Source organism: Peromyscus maniculatus, chromosome 11 (genome assembly GCF_049852395.1).
Source record: "Peromyscus maniculatus bairdii isolate BWxNUB_F1_BW_parent chromosome 11, HU_Pman_BW_mat_3.1, whole genome shotgun sequence".
Lineage (NCBI taxonomy): Eukaryota > Metazoa > Chordata > Mammalia > Rodentia > Cricetidae > Peromyscus > Peromyscus maniculatus.
Genome location: NC_134862.1, coordinates 49,894,112 through 49,909,064, shown reverse-complemented (window position 1 = coordinate 49,909,064; position 14,953 = coordinate 49,894,112). Strand labels below are relative to the sequence as shown.

The 14,953-nt window shown below is 39.0% G+C and overlaps 1 protein-coding gene across 4 annotated transcripts in view; it reads left to right on the top strand.

Moving 5' to 3' along the window:
• LOC102918459 (complement factor H) overlaps nucleotides 1–14,009 on the top strand; it is a 90,913-nt gene extending 76,904 nt beyond the window's left edge. For 2 of the 4 annotated variants that reach the window (XM_076547552.1, XM_076547553.1), the window contains exons 20-22: nucleotides 2,069–2,245; nucleotides 7,907–8,089; nucleotides 13,106–14,009. In XM_076547552.1, coding sequence (XP_076403667.1) covers nucleotides 2,069–2,245; nucleotides 7,907–8,089; nucleotides 13,106–13,326 — 581 coding nt within the window. In that variant the 3' untranslated portion in view covers nucleotides 13,327–14,009. The remainder of the gene's footprint in view (nucleotides 1–2,068; nucleotides 2,246–7,906; nucleotides 8,090–13,105) is intronic. The other 2 variants (XM_076547555.1, XM_076547554.1) reach the window with 1 other exon arrangement.
• The last annotated feature ends 944 nt before the right edge of the window (nucleotides 14,010–14,953 follow it).

The window sequence follows — 14,953 nt, the reverse complement described above, 5'->3', positions numbered from 1 at the left end:
AAAAGCTTCTCTGATGACAGCTGAGCAAGGCACTGATCTAAGAGTATAGAAGAAGGTCATGTGGAATCTTTTTATCTCAATTTTTTTTTTTTAACAAGAGTCATATTTGGTTTCACAGAAGTATAAAGTGTCTGGGCTATCTAGTCTCAGGTTCTTGGCCACCCAAGCAGGGTCAGATATGGGTTACAACTCATGGAGGAGCTCTTAATTTATAGTCGATATTCTTTGGTCAATCCAACAAGTTTGGTGTAGCTAGAGTTTTCCTGCCTGGTCGACGGTCAGGACAAATCTCTCTCACCGCCAATCCCACAGCTGCTCAGAACCAACCAAGTAAACACACAGAGACTTATATTGCTTACAAACTGTATGGATATGGCAGGCTTCTTGTTAACTGTTCTTATATCTTAAATTAACCCATTTCTATTAATCTATAAGTTGCCATGTGGCTCGTGGCTTACTGGTATCTTTTTTTTTTTTTTTCAATTTTTTTCTCTGTGGAGCTTTGCGCTTTTCCTGGATCTCTCTCTCTGTAGACCAGGCTGGCCGCGACCTCACAAACATCTGCCTGCCTCTGCCTACCAAGTGCTGGGATTAAAGGCGTGCACCACCACCACCCGGCTCATTTTTATTTATTAAGAAATTTTCTACTCACTCCACATGCTATCCACAGATCCGCCCTCTCTCCTCCTACCCCCCAGCCCTCTTTGCCAAGCCATCCCACATCCCCACATCCCCCAAATTGAGGTCTCTCAGGGGGAGTCAGCAAAGCCCAGCACACTAAGCCTAGGCAAGCCCCTTCCCACTCCACCAAGGTTGTGCAAGGTGTAACACCACAGGCACCAGATTCCAGAAGCCTACCCATAGACCAGAGACAGATCCCGATCCACCTGACTAGGTGCCCCCCCCCCCAAACAGTTGGAGCCAAACAACCATCTTCCATATCTAGAGAGCCTAGTCCAGTCCCATGGGGGCTCCACAGCCACCAGTCCACACTTCATGGGCTTCGACTAGTGTGGCCACTTACTGGTATCTTAACATCTTTTCCTGTCAGCAGCTGGCAGCATCTCCTCTGCTCCAACCTTCCTGTTCCCAGCCTTCTCATCTCTGCTAGTCCCGCCTATACTTCCTGCCTGGATACTGGCCAATCAGTGTTTTATTTATCAATCAATCATCCACAGCAGTTTGGTGTCTCCATTTTCCTATCATAAGTTGCAGACAGAACACCATTATAGATCAAGGGTATATGGATGGGTTGGTGTTTATGTTTCTACTTTGGTAGCATGCAAAGTACCTTCCTTTACCAAAGATGCTATCCTATATGTAGGCACCAGCTTGACTTTGCTGTGTTCAGTGGGTTGTGAATGTATTGTCTTTCACAATGTGTCCTTGCCTCCAGTTTGTGTAAAACAACCTATAGCCTTGCTAAAAGCCTGGGTGTTTTGGAAGTTCTCATGTGACATCTTTGGCTACTAATTCAATTAGATGTAACCCAATCTTGGTACTAGAAGCTCCATTTGATAACAAGAGTTGTCCATTGGGGCTCTGTCTCCCTACATTTTTGATTATTTCAATTACATTGTCTTCGTATATGTATGTATTTTAGGAAGTTTCTACTTTATTATGTTTCTATAATATCCTTCAATAATGCTTAATTTTAGTTGTATTTCTATGTATTCTGTTCCTTGCCTCTCCTTCCCTGTTCCATAACTATCTATAATATTTCCCTATGCTATGGAGACTACTCCCTCTCCTGGTCCTTTGCTGTACACCTAACCTCTGTTACTCTATGGGTTGTAACATGACTATTGTTGACTTAACAGCTAGTATCCATATAAGCAAATGTACATCATATATGTTTTTCTATGTCTGGATTCCCTTACTGAGACTGACTTTTATCTAGTAACATCCATTGACCTGTGAATTTCATAAGTTCATTTGTGTGTGTATGTGTAAATATACCATATTTTCTTTATCTATTCATCTGCTGAGAAATACATTTAGACTCTTATGTGTTGATTGGAATCTTACGATGAACAAATAGGTAATGATACTTTGTATTGCTCCTTAGACAATTCTTGTGTGGATCCACCACTTGTGAAAAATGCTACCATAGTAACAAGGCCCATGGCTAAATATCCACCCAATGCAAAAGTACGGTATGAATGTAATAAATCTTTTGAACTATTTGGGGAAGTAGAAGTGATGTGTCAAAATGGGGTTTGGACAGAGCCACCAAAATGCAAAGGTAGGCCATCATATTTCCTAATGTTTATTTGATAATGTAATTTGGTTACTGTACATTAGTGAAGATAAAGTGAAGTAATTCATATAATAAACATTTTTCTAATTTTCTTTTTTTCCTTTAAATTAAAAATAGATTCTTCTCTCTCTCTCTTTTTTTTGGAGCTGAGGATAGAACCCAGGGCCTTGTGCTTGCTAGGCAAGTGCTCTACCACTGAGCTAAATCCCCAACCCTAGACTCTTCTCTCATACAATACATCTCTACTGCAATTTCCCCTCCCTCCAATCCTCCCAACTTACCTTCCCCCCCACCACCACACACACATATCCACTCTCCTCCAGATACACTCCCTCAGTACTTCCCTTCAGAAAGGAACAGGCCTTCAAGAGACAACAACCAAACAGGACAAAACAAGATACAATAACACAAGGCAAACCCCCTCATATTGAGGCTGTACAACATAACTCAATAGGGGGAAAAGAGTCCCAAGAGCAGACAAAAGAGTTGGAGATACACCCACCTCCACTGGTGGAGTCCTAGAAAAACACCAAGCTAAAAGCCATAACATATATGCAGAGCACCTGCTGCAGACCCATGCAGGCCTGTGTTTGCTGCTTCAGTCTCTGAGAGCCCATGTGAGCCCATCATATAGTGATTGAGGTGATTCATGTCCTCCTGGTGTCCTCCATCCCCTTTCACTTCTACAATATTTCCTCCCCCTCTTGTGTGGGGTTCCTCAATATCCAAGAAAGGGATCCAATTGACACCTCCAGTTTAGACTCCTCACAATGTTGGGCTGTGGGTCTGTGCATCCACTCCTATCTGCTCCTGGACAAAGCCTCTCTAATGATGACTAGACAAGGCACTGATCCTATTACTCTGGGCTACCCAGTATTTGTTTCTTGGAGACTCAGAGCTGTCTAGAGATGGCTCAGCCATTAAATGATAGGCTCACAACCAAAACGATAAGAAAATGAAAATAAAATTATATTGATAAAGTTTTAATTCTTTTGGTGAACTTAATGAAGAATTATGGTGGCAATTTTTCAGCCAAGTTTCTATCAGATTCGAGGAATAATTGTCACTAAGTAAAAATCCATCACTTTTAATATTAAGCCTCTCACTTATTTATTGAATATTAAATGGATAAAATACATTTGAGAAAAGATTTTCAGAATATTTACTTCAAAATGTAAATGAGTAGTGTAATAGAATATCTTCACATAGTAAAATACAATGTCTTTTTTGTTAGATTTCCTCATTTCTTTTTTTAAACCTTTTTATTGATTCCTTGTGAATTTCACATGGTGCATACTGATCCCACTCTTCTCACTGTCCCCTTGCTTCTGCCCTCTGCCCTGTCTACCTCCCCCAAAAAACACAATTTTAAAGTAAAACCCAAAACCAAACCCAAAACCAAACCAAATCAAACAAAAAATTCTCAGCATTGAAGCTGTAGTGTGGTCCAGTAAATCAGTCACATAATATACCCTTTGGTCCATACATCTTTACTTGTAAGTGTTTATTGCAATGAGTCATTGATCTGGTTCAAGGCCCCTGGCTTCTGCTAATCTATTGATACTGGATCCTTACTGGGACTCCTCTTGGATATTCTATTGTTGTCTGTGTCATGGAGGTCCTGTAGCTTTGGATTTGCAGATTTGGCCCCTTCACATACTCCAGCAGTTCATAGGTGAGGTGGATGTTGGGATGTAGTAGGACTTTGTAGTCCTGGTTCTGGGTCTGGGTGATAGCTGGGTTGGTCAGCCTGCCAGATTTCCCTCATCATCACCCCCATAGAGAGCTCTCCAGTATTGTCCTGGCTAGCTCACCCCATGTAGCAGACATCAAGGAGCAGTGCCAGTTTTCCTGCTCTCACATCTTAGGTTCTGGCTCACATGCACTCACACCACCAGGACCAGCTCTACTGTTTTGCCCCAGAGAGGTGCAGTGCCCATTCTCTGGATTGTTACACTTGGAGAGGGACAGGGCCAGCTTCTCTGTTCTCATGCCCCTGATCTGGCTCTCCTGCCTGTTTGTCTCATGTGGCAAGGGGTTGGGGAGCATATTTCCCTTACCCTTGTCACTCCGTGGTATATGAGGCCTTTGACTTCTGCTACACTGTTGATACTGGGCCCTCATTGGAACTTTTTGTAGATATCCTGTTGTTGCCCTGTGTGATGGAGATCATACAGATTTGGATCCACAAGACTGGCCCCTTCATGTGCTCAAGCATTTCATAAATGAGTGGATGTTGGGGTGGGCCAACTTGTAGTCCTGGGTCTGGGCCTGGGTGGTAGCTAGATTTGTCAGACAGCCAGCTCCCCTTCACCCTCACCACCATGGAGAGCTCTCCAGCACTGCCTCAGCTAGCTCACCCAATTCAGCAGGCATCAAAGGATGGGGCCAGTTCTCCTCTCACTCCCTCAGGGCCAGCTCACTTGTATCCACACCATGAGGACCAGGACTACTGTGTTGCCCAGGCAAGGTGCAGGGTCCACTCTCCCAAGTGCAGCAGCCTGTGATGGGCAGGGTCAGGTATCCCACTCTCATACACCCAAAGCCAGTTCTTCCTCCTGATGCAGATGGCAAGATGTGAGGGTAGGGAGGGCATATTTCCCTCACCCATGCCACCACATGCCAGAAGGAGGGCTAACTCTCCTACACTCATGCCCTAGGGCCTTCTACAAGCTGCAAAAATATATAAAGTAGGATTTCAGCTGATTATGACAAAGCTAATACCTGGAAGTAGCCAAGGGCATTCCAGAGGTCAAGCTGAGTGAGGCTCAAGGAGCCATGGTGATATTTGGTTTTTGATTATCAGCCATTCATTTCCTTCTATGAGTTTCTTGTGTGCTGTTGTAGATTTTCCATCATTTATTGGGCATCATTTCCCCTCTACTAAAGGAATATTCAGATAACCTTCTGTGCTGACAGCTGTGCTCAGCCAGAAAGAACCCCAGTTCAAGCCTCCCTGTAATTATCATCATTGGCAGCATCTGACCAGGTCCATCCCCAGATGGAGGAAAGTACCTTATCAGAGATACCTCTGTACTCTATAAGAACAGACTTAAGCATCCAGACTACCCATTTGAGAAGGCCTGGCGGATGTGCCAATTAAGCATTACTTCTTCCTTTCCCAAACCTTACCTCTAGTTCCAGATCTCCCTTTAACTATCACCAGAGGCATCTAGCTGTGCACAGGTTGCCTAGTGACCAAGCACACTTTCCCCCACCCTGCAGAAAAACGGCAGATAGCTTGGACAGATAGAAGCCACAGGAAAAAAGAAGGCAGTTTTATTTTCTCCCATTGACCTAGCAACTTATAGATTCTTAATATTTTCTACCAATCACATTTAAGACTATAGTTGAGTACGCAAGATCCCTCTTCTTCGATATTACCTGGATTTAGCCTTGAGTTAATTCATTTCCCCATTAGTCACTTCCCTTTTGGGTTGCAAATGATAATTAACAACTATTGCCCCTCTATGTGGTTCTTATCACCCTTCCATTTGACCCTGGAAGCCTAGTTTGCACTGCCAAGGAATGACTGCTTATAAGTCTATATATACCGGGACTCCAGGGCACGGGAGGAGGGAGAAGATTTCGAAGAATAAATGACTGGACTAAGAGCTCTGTGTGCTGAGATTCTACTTCCCTGAAAACAGTCCTTGCTGTTAGTAGTTCTTTCTCCAGAGCCCATGGGATGTATAATATTAAGGCTGGTCCCTCTAATATTAGAAGGGGCTTGCTCACACAAGCCCCCACCAACAAAGTCAGCTCTTCTGTACTGCCCTGGCCAGGTGCAGGGACCACTCTACAGCTGGTGAGGAGCAGGGCCAGCTCTCCCACTCTAATGACCCAGGGACCAGCTCTCCTGCCTGCCACATGTGATAAGGGGCAAGCAGCAATGAGGGTTTCTTTTTTTCCCTTTAATTATTCATTTTATATACCAACCACAGATCCCCCTCTTATACCTTCTCCCACTCACCGCCCCCCAGCTCCCTCCCCTAACCCACCTCCCCTTTCCCTTCTCCAAAAGGGAGTCAGCAAAGCCTGGTACATTAGGCTGAGGCAGGAGCAAGCCCCTCCCCCCTGCATCAAGGATGAGCAAAGCCTCCAACCATAGGTAACAGGCTCTAGAAAGACAGCTCATGCACCAGGGATATTCTTACATGTTGAATTCAAAATATGGGAGTTTTCACCAGGCAGTGGTGTCCGCATGCCTTTAGTCCCAGCACTTGGGAGGCAGAGGCAAGGGGACCTCTGGGAGTTTGAGGCCAGCCTGGTCTAGAAAGTGATTTCTAGGAAAGACTCTAGAGCTGCACAGAGAAACCCTGACTGCAAAAAAAAAAACAAAAACAAAAACAAAAACCAACCAAACACACACACACATACACACACACACACACACACACACACACACACACACACACACACGAGGTATTTTCTATGAATACATTAGTTTTACAAGAACAGAAATTTCCCAAATTACCTCAATAAGTCACTTACTATTGAATAGGAACTATATATTGCTGATGCATAAATTTACAACATATATAAAGAAACTCCAAGTGCCTAGTCCACCACTAAAATCTCTGTATGCAGATCACTTGCATGTAAAACAATTCCTAGTAAGTTTGATATATCTCTTCTTTTGTTAATTTGCGTTTGTATTCTGTGATTATCAGTCATATTTCTTCTTTTTCCTCGTAGTAGATGGAAAGTCACTTTCTTTTGGATCTTGATTCAGTGCAGCTGGTGATTTTATAAAGATTTTTTTCAGAATGTTTTCTTTAAGCAGTTTCAATACATGTATCTGAATGAACTTCATGGGACTTTTGCTGTTTGAGTTTACTTAGCTCTTAAATATGCACATGCATGCCTTATGCCCAACCTTTTTCATTTTCCTTCATGCTAAGACATTTTCTTTGAATCTTGAATACTTTTTTTCTTCTAAACAATGTTGGAGTTCAATTCAGTTTCATGATGATCCTGTTGAGGCCTTACTCAATAGAACATATCATCAGTATTTAATTTTCATCTTTTCCTGTGGCCTCACTAGCACAATCAGCAGTCCAGAAGGGAAACAAATATCACACCAGCATGGTACACTTAGTTGAATCCTGAATCTAAGTAGAATTATCAATATCGTCCCTGTTCCTATATTGTTTACTAAACATATTATGTTCAAGAAATCTAGTTGTACCTAGAAAGAATAACATATAGATGCCTGTACTTACTTCACCCCTATCATGGATCCAGGAAGCCTCTTTTGCATTCTGTAACTTTAAAAGCTTTAAATTGTTGTCTACAAATATGTGTTGCTAAAAAATGATAATGAAGAACAGGAATATATAGAGCAAAAACAAAAAATACTCTAGTGTCTTCAAAACAATGAAACACTACCTGTCTACACTGGAGTCTGTGTGCTCAGAAGCTGAAGACTTCAGAGTAGACATGCTTGTTCCAGTTAAGTAAGTGCTTTAGGTAAGAAGGAAGGAAGAACTTGTAACTCTCAGTTTAAATGATTGAAATTTCTTCTAGTAATCATTTCTGTAGCCAGAAATCACTAAAGTCTTGTTTAACATTATACTTTCATTGGTTCTGTTTAAGTCTGTACTTTGATTTGATTTCTCAAACATTCAAATGTTGTACTCGTAGATTCAACAGGGAAATGTGGGCCTCCTCCACCTATTGACAATGGAGACATCACCTCCTTCCCATTGCCAGTATATGCACCATTATCATCAGTTGAATATCAGTGCCAGTCCTTGTACCAACTGCAGGGCAACAAGAAAATAACATGTAGAAATGGAGAGTGGTCAGAGCCACCAAAATGTTTACGTAAGTAACTCATGCTTATAGATCATAGCAGATTCAGTTTCATGATATGGATATTTTTCTGTTAATAACACTTACAGACTAAAAGTACTCTTTTGCTTAGTGTTTCATTGCCAAATATCAGCTTGTGAAGAAAGTAAAATTATTAGATTTTTTATATAAAAATAATTGGCAAATATAATTATACATGTGATTCTTTATTATTTTGTTTTTGATAACATGTATTTATGTCCATAAAACATGGTACCAGCATGATATTTCCATACCCATTGTCTCAACAGTGCTCTGTTGCTTCAAAATGACACCATAACTCTGGCAACTCTTATAAAAAAGCATTTAATTGGTGATTGCTTACAGTTCAAGAGATATAGTCATTATCAGCATGGGGGGCAGGGAGCATGGTGGGACACAGCAGACATGGTGGTGGGGAAATAGCCCAGAGGTCTATATTTTGCCCAAAAGGCAGTAGGAAGCTATAGACACTGGGACTGTCTTGGGCTTTTGAAACCTTAACGCCTATCCCCAGAGACACACTTCTAACAAGGCTACACCTACTCCAACAAGGCTACAGCCCCAATCCTTTTCAAGTAGAACCATTCCCTGATAAATAAGTAATATATAAGCCTATGGAAGCTGTCTTAGTTAAGGTTTCTATTGCTGTGATGAAACACTATGACCAAAAACAAGTTGGGGAGAAAAGGGTTTATTTGGCTTTCACTTCCATATTGCTGCTCATTATCAAAGGAAGTCAGCACAGGAACTCAAACTGGACAGGATCCTGGAGGCATGGAAGGGTGCTGCTTACTGGCTTGCTTTTCATGGTTTGCTAAGCCTGCTTTCTCACAGTATGCATGACTGCCAGCCCAGGGATGGCACCACACATCCTGGTTCCTCCCCACATTGATCACTAGTTGAGAAAATGCCTTACAGCTGGCTCTCATGGAGGCATTTTCTCAACTGTGGCTCCTTCCTCTTTAATGACTGTAGCTTGTGTCAAGTGTCCAGTTGACACAAAAAAATCACCCAGTACAGAGGCCATTCTTATTCAAATTACTACATCTGTATATATCTTGCAGTTATTGAAATCAGTGCCCCTTATATATCTCCCCTTCCCTTAGAAAAATCATCTAAGTTGTATTAATCACAGTTAGGCATTCAAGAGGAATTTTAGTTGTTTTTCCCATTGTGTGAGAAAGAACACAAAGGACTTGTATTCCTGTGTTGGGCTGATTTCACTTAACATTCTTCAATGCCCTTTTCTAACTAAAATAATAAAAATTGTCTATAATGTCTGAACTATATTTCACATAAGAGTATATCACATTGTCTTTATAAATTCATCAGTTGGTTGGTACCGAGACAGTTTTCCCATCTTAGTTTCTGTTTAATAGCAATGTGCAGTAAAATTATACCCTTTTCATACAATATACCCTGATTAGAGTTTCCTCTACCTTTACTCCTCCCAGTTCTTCCCCATATCCCCTCCTCTCCAGATCAACTCCCTTTGTGTCTCTCATTAGAAAAGAAAAGGCTTCTAGGAGTTAAAAATCAAACATGACAAAATAAAATATAATAAAGATGAAGCAAAAGCTATGATACAGATGTTGGACATGACAACCTAACGGGAGCAAAGGAGTCCCAGGAGCAGGCAAAAGAGTTAGAGACCCGCTCATTCTCATAGTTAGGAGTCCCATAAATATACTAAGCTGATAGCTATAATACATATGTAGAGGATCTGTTTTAGACCCATGAAGGTCCTGTGAGCTCATATGCACCTTGCTTAGTTGATTCCCAGGATCTTGTTTTCTTCATGTCCACTATATCCTCTGACTCTTAGAATCTTTCCACCTCCTTTTCTGTGGGATTCCCTGAGCTCCAAGAGGAGGGATTTGATGGAGACCTTCGGTTTAAATGCTCTCTTTCTACATAATGTGGAGAGTGGGTGTATGCATCTGTTCCTATCTGGTGCTGGAGGAAGGCTCTCTGATGATGCATGTAGTCAATTTTTAGGGCATTTTACAAACAACAAGGCAGTGGCAGTAGGTATATCAGGTGTACATACCTTTTATGGCGTTTGATGATTTTGCTGTACTCTCTTATATATCCTTAAGCTGTTCAGTCAATCTTTTAATTTTGAAGATACACACAGTTTTATCTTATGTTTTCTCTATATCTATTAACATGATCATTTATCATTCATCCAATTATGTAATGTAGTACATGATTAATGTAGATGGATTGAATTATCCTTTCTTTTCTGAGAGGCAATAAAAATTGATACTGGTGGACCATCTCTAAGAATTCCCGCTGAAATATTTTTAAAAGCTTAAGTAAACCTTAAGAATCTTGAAGATAAATTGCCTATTCAGTTCATCTGGCCATTTGTTTAGCGATATTGTTTACTTCAGTTTAAAGTTTTCTAAATCTTTGTAAATTCTAAGTATTAGCCCCTTGTCTGAGGTGTCGAGGGTTAAGATTTTCTCCCAATCTGTAGGCTGGGTTTTTTTTGCTGAGTGTGTCCTTTGCTGTACAGAAACTCTGTTTTCAAGTCTTTCCACCTGTTGATACTTGGTGTTAGTTTCTGCATTGCTGGTGTTCTATTCACAATTTTGCCCCCTCCAGTATGTTGAAGTGGAACCCCTAGGTTTTATTCTAAAACTTTCAGTTTTTCAGCTCTTATTTAAGGTGTCTGATCTGATCTGAATGGATTTTTGTTCAAGGCGAAAGACAAGAGTCTGATTTCATTCTTCTATTGTTAGAAATCCTGTTTTGCCAGAGCCAACATTTGTCAATGGGCTCTCTTTCCTGCACATGTTTTCATATCCTTTCTCCAAAATGGGTGGTCATAGCTGGTCTTCAGTTCCTGTCCTTTAACCTATCTGTGTATATTTACGGCAGTATTAGTCTGTCTTTATCTCTATAGTGCTGGATTATAAATTGAGTTCTGATATTAGGATCCCTCCAGCAGTGTTTTTACTATTTAGCATTGCTTTTAGCTCTTTTGTGCTTAGGTAAGATTTCTGATATTTTTTTCTAAGCCTATAAGAACATAGCATTAGAATTTTCATTAAACTGAAAATTAATTTTATAGTATATCTATTTTAAAAACACTAATTCTGAAATATCTGAAACAAATTTTTGTTTTGTTTTTATTCAAGAAAAGTTTCTCTGTGTAGTCTGGCTATCCAGGTACTCACTCTGTAGACCATGCTGGCCTCATAATCACAGAGATCCTCCTGTCTCTGCCTCCTGAAAGCTGGGATTACAGGCATGAACCACCATTTCCCAGCTCTGAAATAAAATTTTAAAAGAATTTTTTCACATATATTTGACTTTTCTCTATTCTTAATCTTTGTATCTTCTGTTCTTGTGTGATCTGTATGTATTTCATTTTCATCTTGGTAGCTATGTTTCATTTTGAGTGTTGCTCTCTCCAGAGAATATTTTGTTAGCTAGCTATGTTAGATATGCATTCATTCTGTTTTTAAATATTTTAGGCTTTTTTTTTTTTGTTATTGGTTGGTTGGTTAACTCCCAGTTGATACATCTCACTGAACTGCTAAAGAGCTAAAATTGCCATTTGGAATGGTCAGGATTTTGCTTCTAATGACATTTTCAGACCTATTTTTATTGAAATTACACAGCTGTTAATTTCCAATTCTTACATCTGAATCTGTTTCAAATTGTATATTTTCCATATTTTTTCACTGATATTCCCCATTGTCTTTTTTCACTTCTTTAATTATTTTTTCTGTGTTCCTTTGAAAATAATTGTGTTTTAAAAATGATTTTTAAAAAACTCTCCAACTGATCTTTGATTCGTGTCAGTACATTTGGAGTCTGTTACTGGAGCAGCAATGCAACTTTGGAAGAATCTTGTTGTCTTCCATTTTTTCATATTTCTTGTGTTTTTTTCACATCTGCTGGATCAATTTTCTATACACTATATTTATGGTGACTTTCTTAGTAAAAAGCTCTTTACTGGAGATGTATCTTGGCTTACAGTGGAGGAGTGACTTCCATGTGGCACCTATGGGTTATTTGCCTTTAATGAACACGTTTGGACACAATGTGCACCACTGTTTCTGTGAATTATACTGAAAGTGAGACACTTATCAGCCCACGTGGGGTGATAGAGACAGCTCAGGGCACAGGTGGCTCACTGTGTCAACTCCTACAATGGGTGTGGTAGCTCATAGAAGATGATGCAGGTTTTCTCAGAAACTGTAATTGGCAGATTGCAAGGGTTATTCAGCAGCAAGAGGTCAGTAGGATTCTCCTCTGACTAGACAATGGCATGACACCAGATGCTGCAATGGGAGATGCGGTTATGGGAATTTGCCACCCACTCTGTAGCACTTAGTCCCAGCCTTTACAGTAGAGTATGATCAGATGTGTTGTGGGGCAGGATGGCAGCACTAAATGAATTGGTTGGAGATAACACGAACTTGGACATTATGTCCTCTTGGTTTTCTAGAAGTGTAAGGAAGGCCAGAGGTCAGGGTGGTGATTGCAGAAGCTGTTTTGCCAAGCAGATTAGTCACTTATTCAGAATGGAATTTGATAGATTTATTTGTAAAACTATGAAAATTAAGTCTATGATACAATAATCACTATTCATAGTTACAATCTTGTGAGTGAATAATAAACATTATGAAGGTGGTTATGATTTGGCTACTAATAATAGTATTTGTAAGTTTACTTATCTCACTGAACATTGCATCCGAATATCATATATATGTCAAGGTTCAAATTTTTTACCTTGGCCCAATACCTAAATCAGTGCAAACAACCACAAATGTCCTGAAATCCAAGTGTCTTGTTTCATCGGTGTTAGAAATCTTTTTTGAAATGTAACTATCACATTAAAACATTGTTTTGATGTCATTTGCTATTTAATATGAACTAATTAGATGTCCTGGTTTAATACAGGTTTTTACAAACTTTGAGAAATAATACTTGAAAGCTGAGTCTCTGTAGGTTTATGTATTAACAAATGTTTGGTAATTTTTCTTTCAGATGCATGTGTAATACGAGAAGAAATCATGGAAAGACATAACATAACTTTAAGATGGAAAGAAAGGCAAAAGCTATATTCTCCATCAGGGGATGAGGTTGAATTCCAGTGTAAATATGGATATAAAAAGATAAAAACATCACCTTCACTCCGTACAAAGTGCGTTGATGGTCACATCAGTTATCCCAGTTGCTCAAAATCACATTATTGGTTTAGCGGATAAATGAGTCTTTGTTTAGAAATGTGCATGAATATTAATAATGTAGTTTCAAAAATTTATATTTGAAGCATTGTTTAACTCACTTCTTCTTATGAGTATAAACTTGTATTGATATATGGTGAAAAAATTGGAGCCTGAGAGAAAACTGCCTCAAATGCAAAGTAGTTCACTCAAAACTCCTAATGCAGAATGGGCTGTGTTAGCACAATAATCAATGCTAATAAAATATATGCAATCACTTCAGTGTCTGTTTCTATCCACCACTTTTCAAATCTCTCCAATCTTCCTTAATACATTTTGATCTAAGACTCTGATTATTGATGGACAAAAGTCATATTGTTTCATCTTCAAATTAGCATTTATCTCACAAATATGTAATAATCAAACTGTCATACTTAATATTACCAATGAATATAAATAATTGCTAAATACTACTTTGTTTTAATAAACAAATCTAAGAATCATTTTGTGTGTGAATTTCTGAATATGTTAATTTGGCACAGTGACATATTCAGGCAGTTAAAAAAGGAATTAAAATTTAACTGGATATAGGGTTCTATCACTGACATAAACATATAAATACTCTGTATAACTGATAAACAGGTAATGAACATGTACATACTTTGTGGCTAAATTAATAATGTAAAATTAATAATAAATATAATAAAATTTATTTTTAAAACCCACTGTATTTATCTTTAGAGGTAATAGTGTTGAGTTGCCATTTAATATCTTTAAAGACTTTCTAATTTACAGTGGATGGACATGACTTGTTAACTATATGACAGTGAAAAGGTAATAATTATTCATCAACTACTGCTATGATTTTATCTTTATTCCTGAGCTCTCCATGTATAATTTGACACTATGAATATGGGCAGCAGTAACTCACCATAGTTCTTATTCAGCCAAGGTAACCAAGCAACAATTCTAATGTCCTATGTAGGTTTACTCCAATTAATAGAAATTGAGTATTTAAAATGGATTTAAACTGAGTGTTTTCAGTGTACCTTGGCTAGTCAAGATGTAGTTCCAGTATAAAGGGAAGAGTATTAACACTTATTTTTATATTTCAATACATCTACCATTCATATAACGGGCTTTTGTTTGTGTTTCCCATACAATGTGAGGCAAGATCCAGTTAGCTATCTTTATAAGTTGAATTTCTATCACTTTTGGGAGATTTGCTGTTAATCTCTCCCAGAAAATTCCTGCAAGCTGTTTACCAAGGTTCACTTTCTGCCCATAATCTGTCAATTTCATCATTAATTAAAGGTCCTAAAATTTCTGCTTGGGCCTATTTCTGCTAATTGGCAAAGTCTCAATTTTTCTTTTAAAATTATCTCAAAGATCATTTCCACATAAGTTTTTAATTTTATATTCTGTTTAATTGATAGAAATATTCATTGCAATGTAATATCTTCCCTCTGCATTACAGTTTTCTGTAGGAGAATGTCTAGAGGGTAAAATAACCAAAATGCAATCAAACTTTGGTTCTACATGATCCACAAGTGTTCCTTTATTTTATTTTCCACCAAAGCCTTCTTTCTCAGCTTCAGCTGATAATTCTCTTGGACTATTTAAGTCCTTGTCACTCTCTAAGGTGTTGAACAAACCACTCAGTTCATCA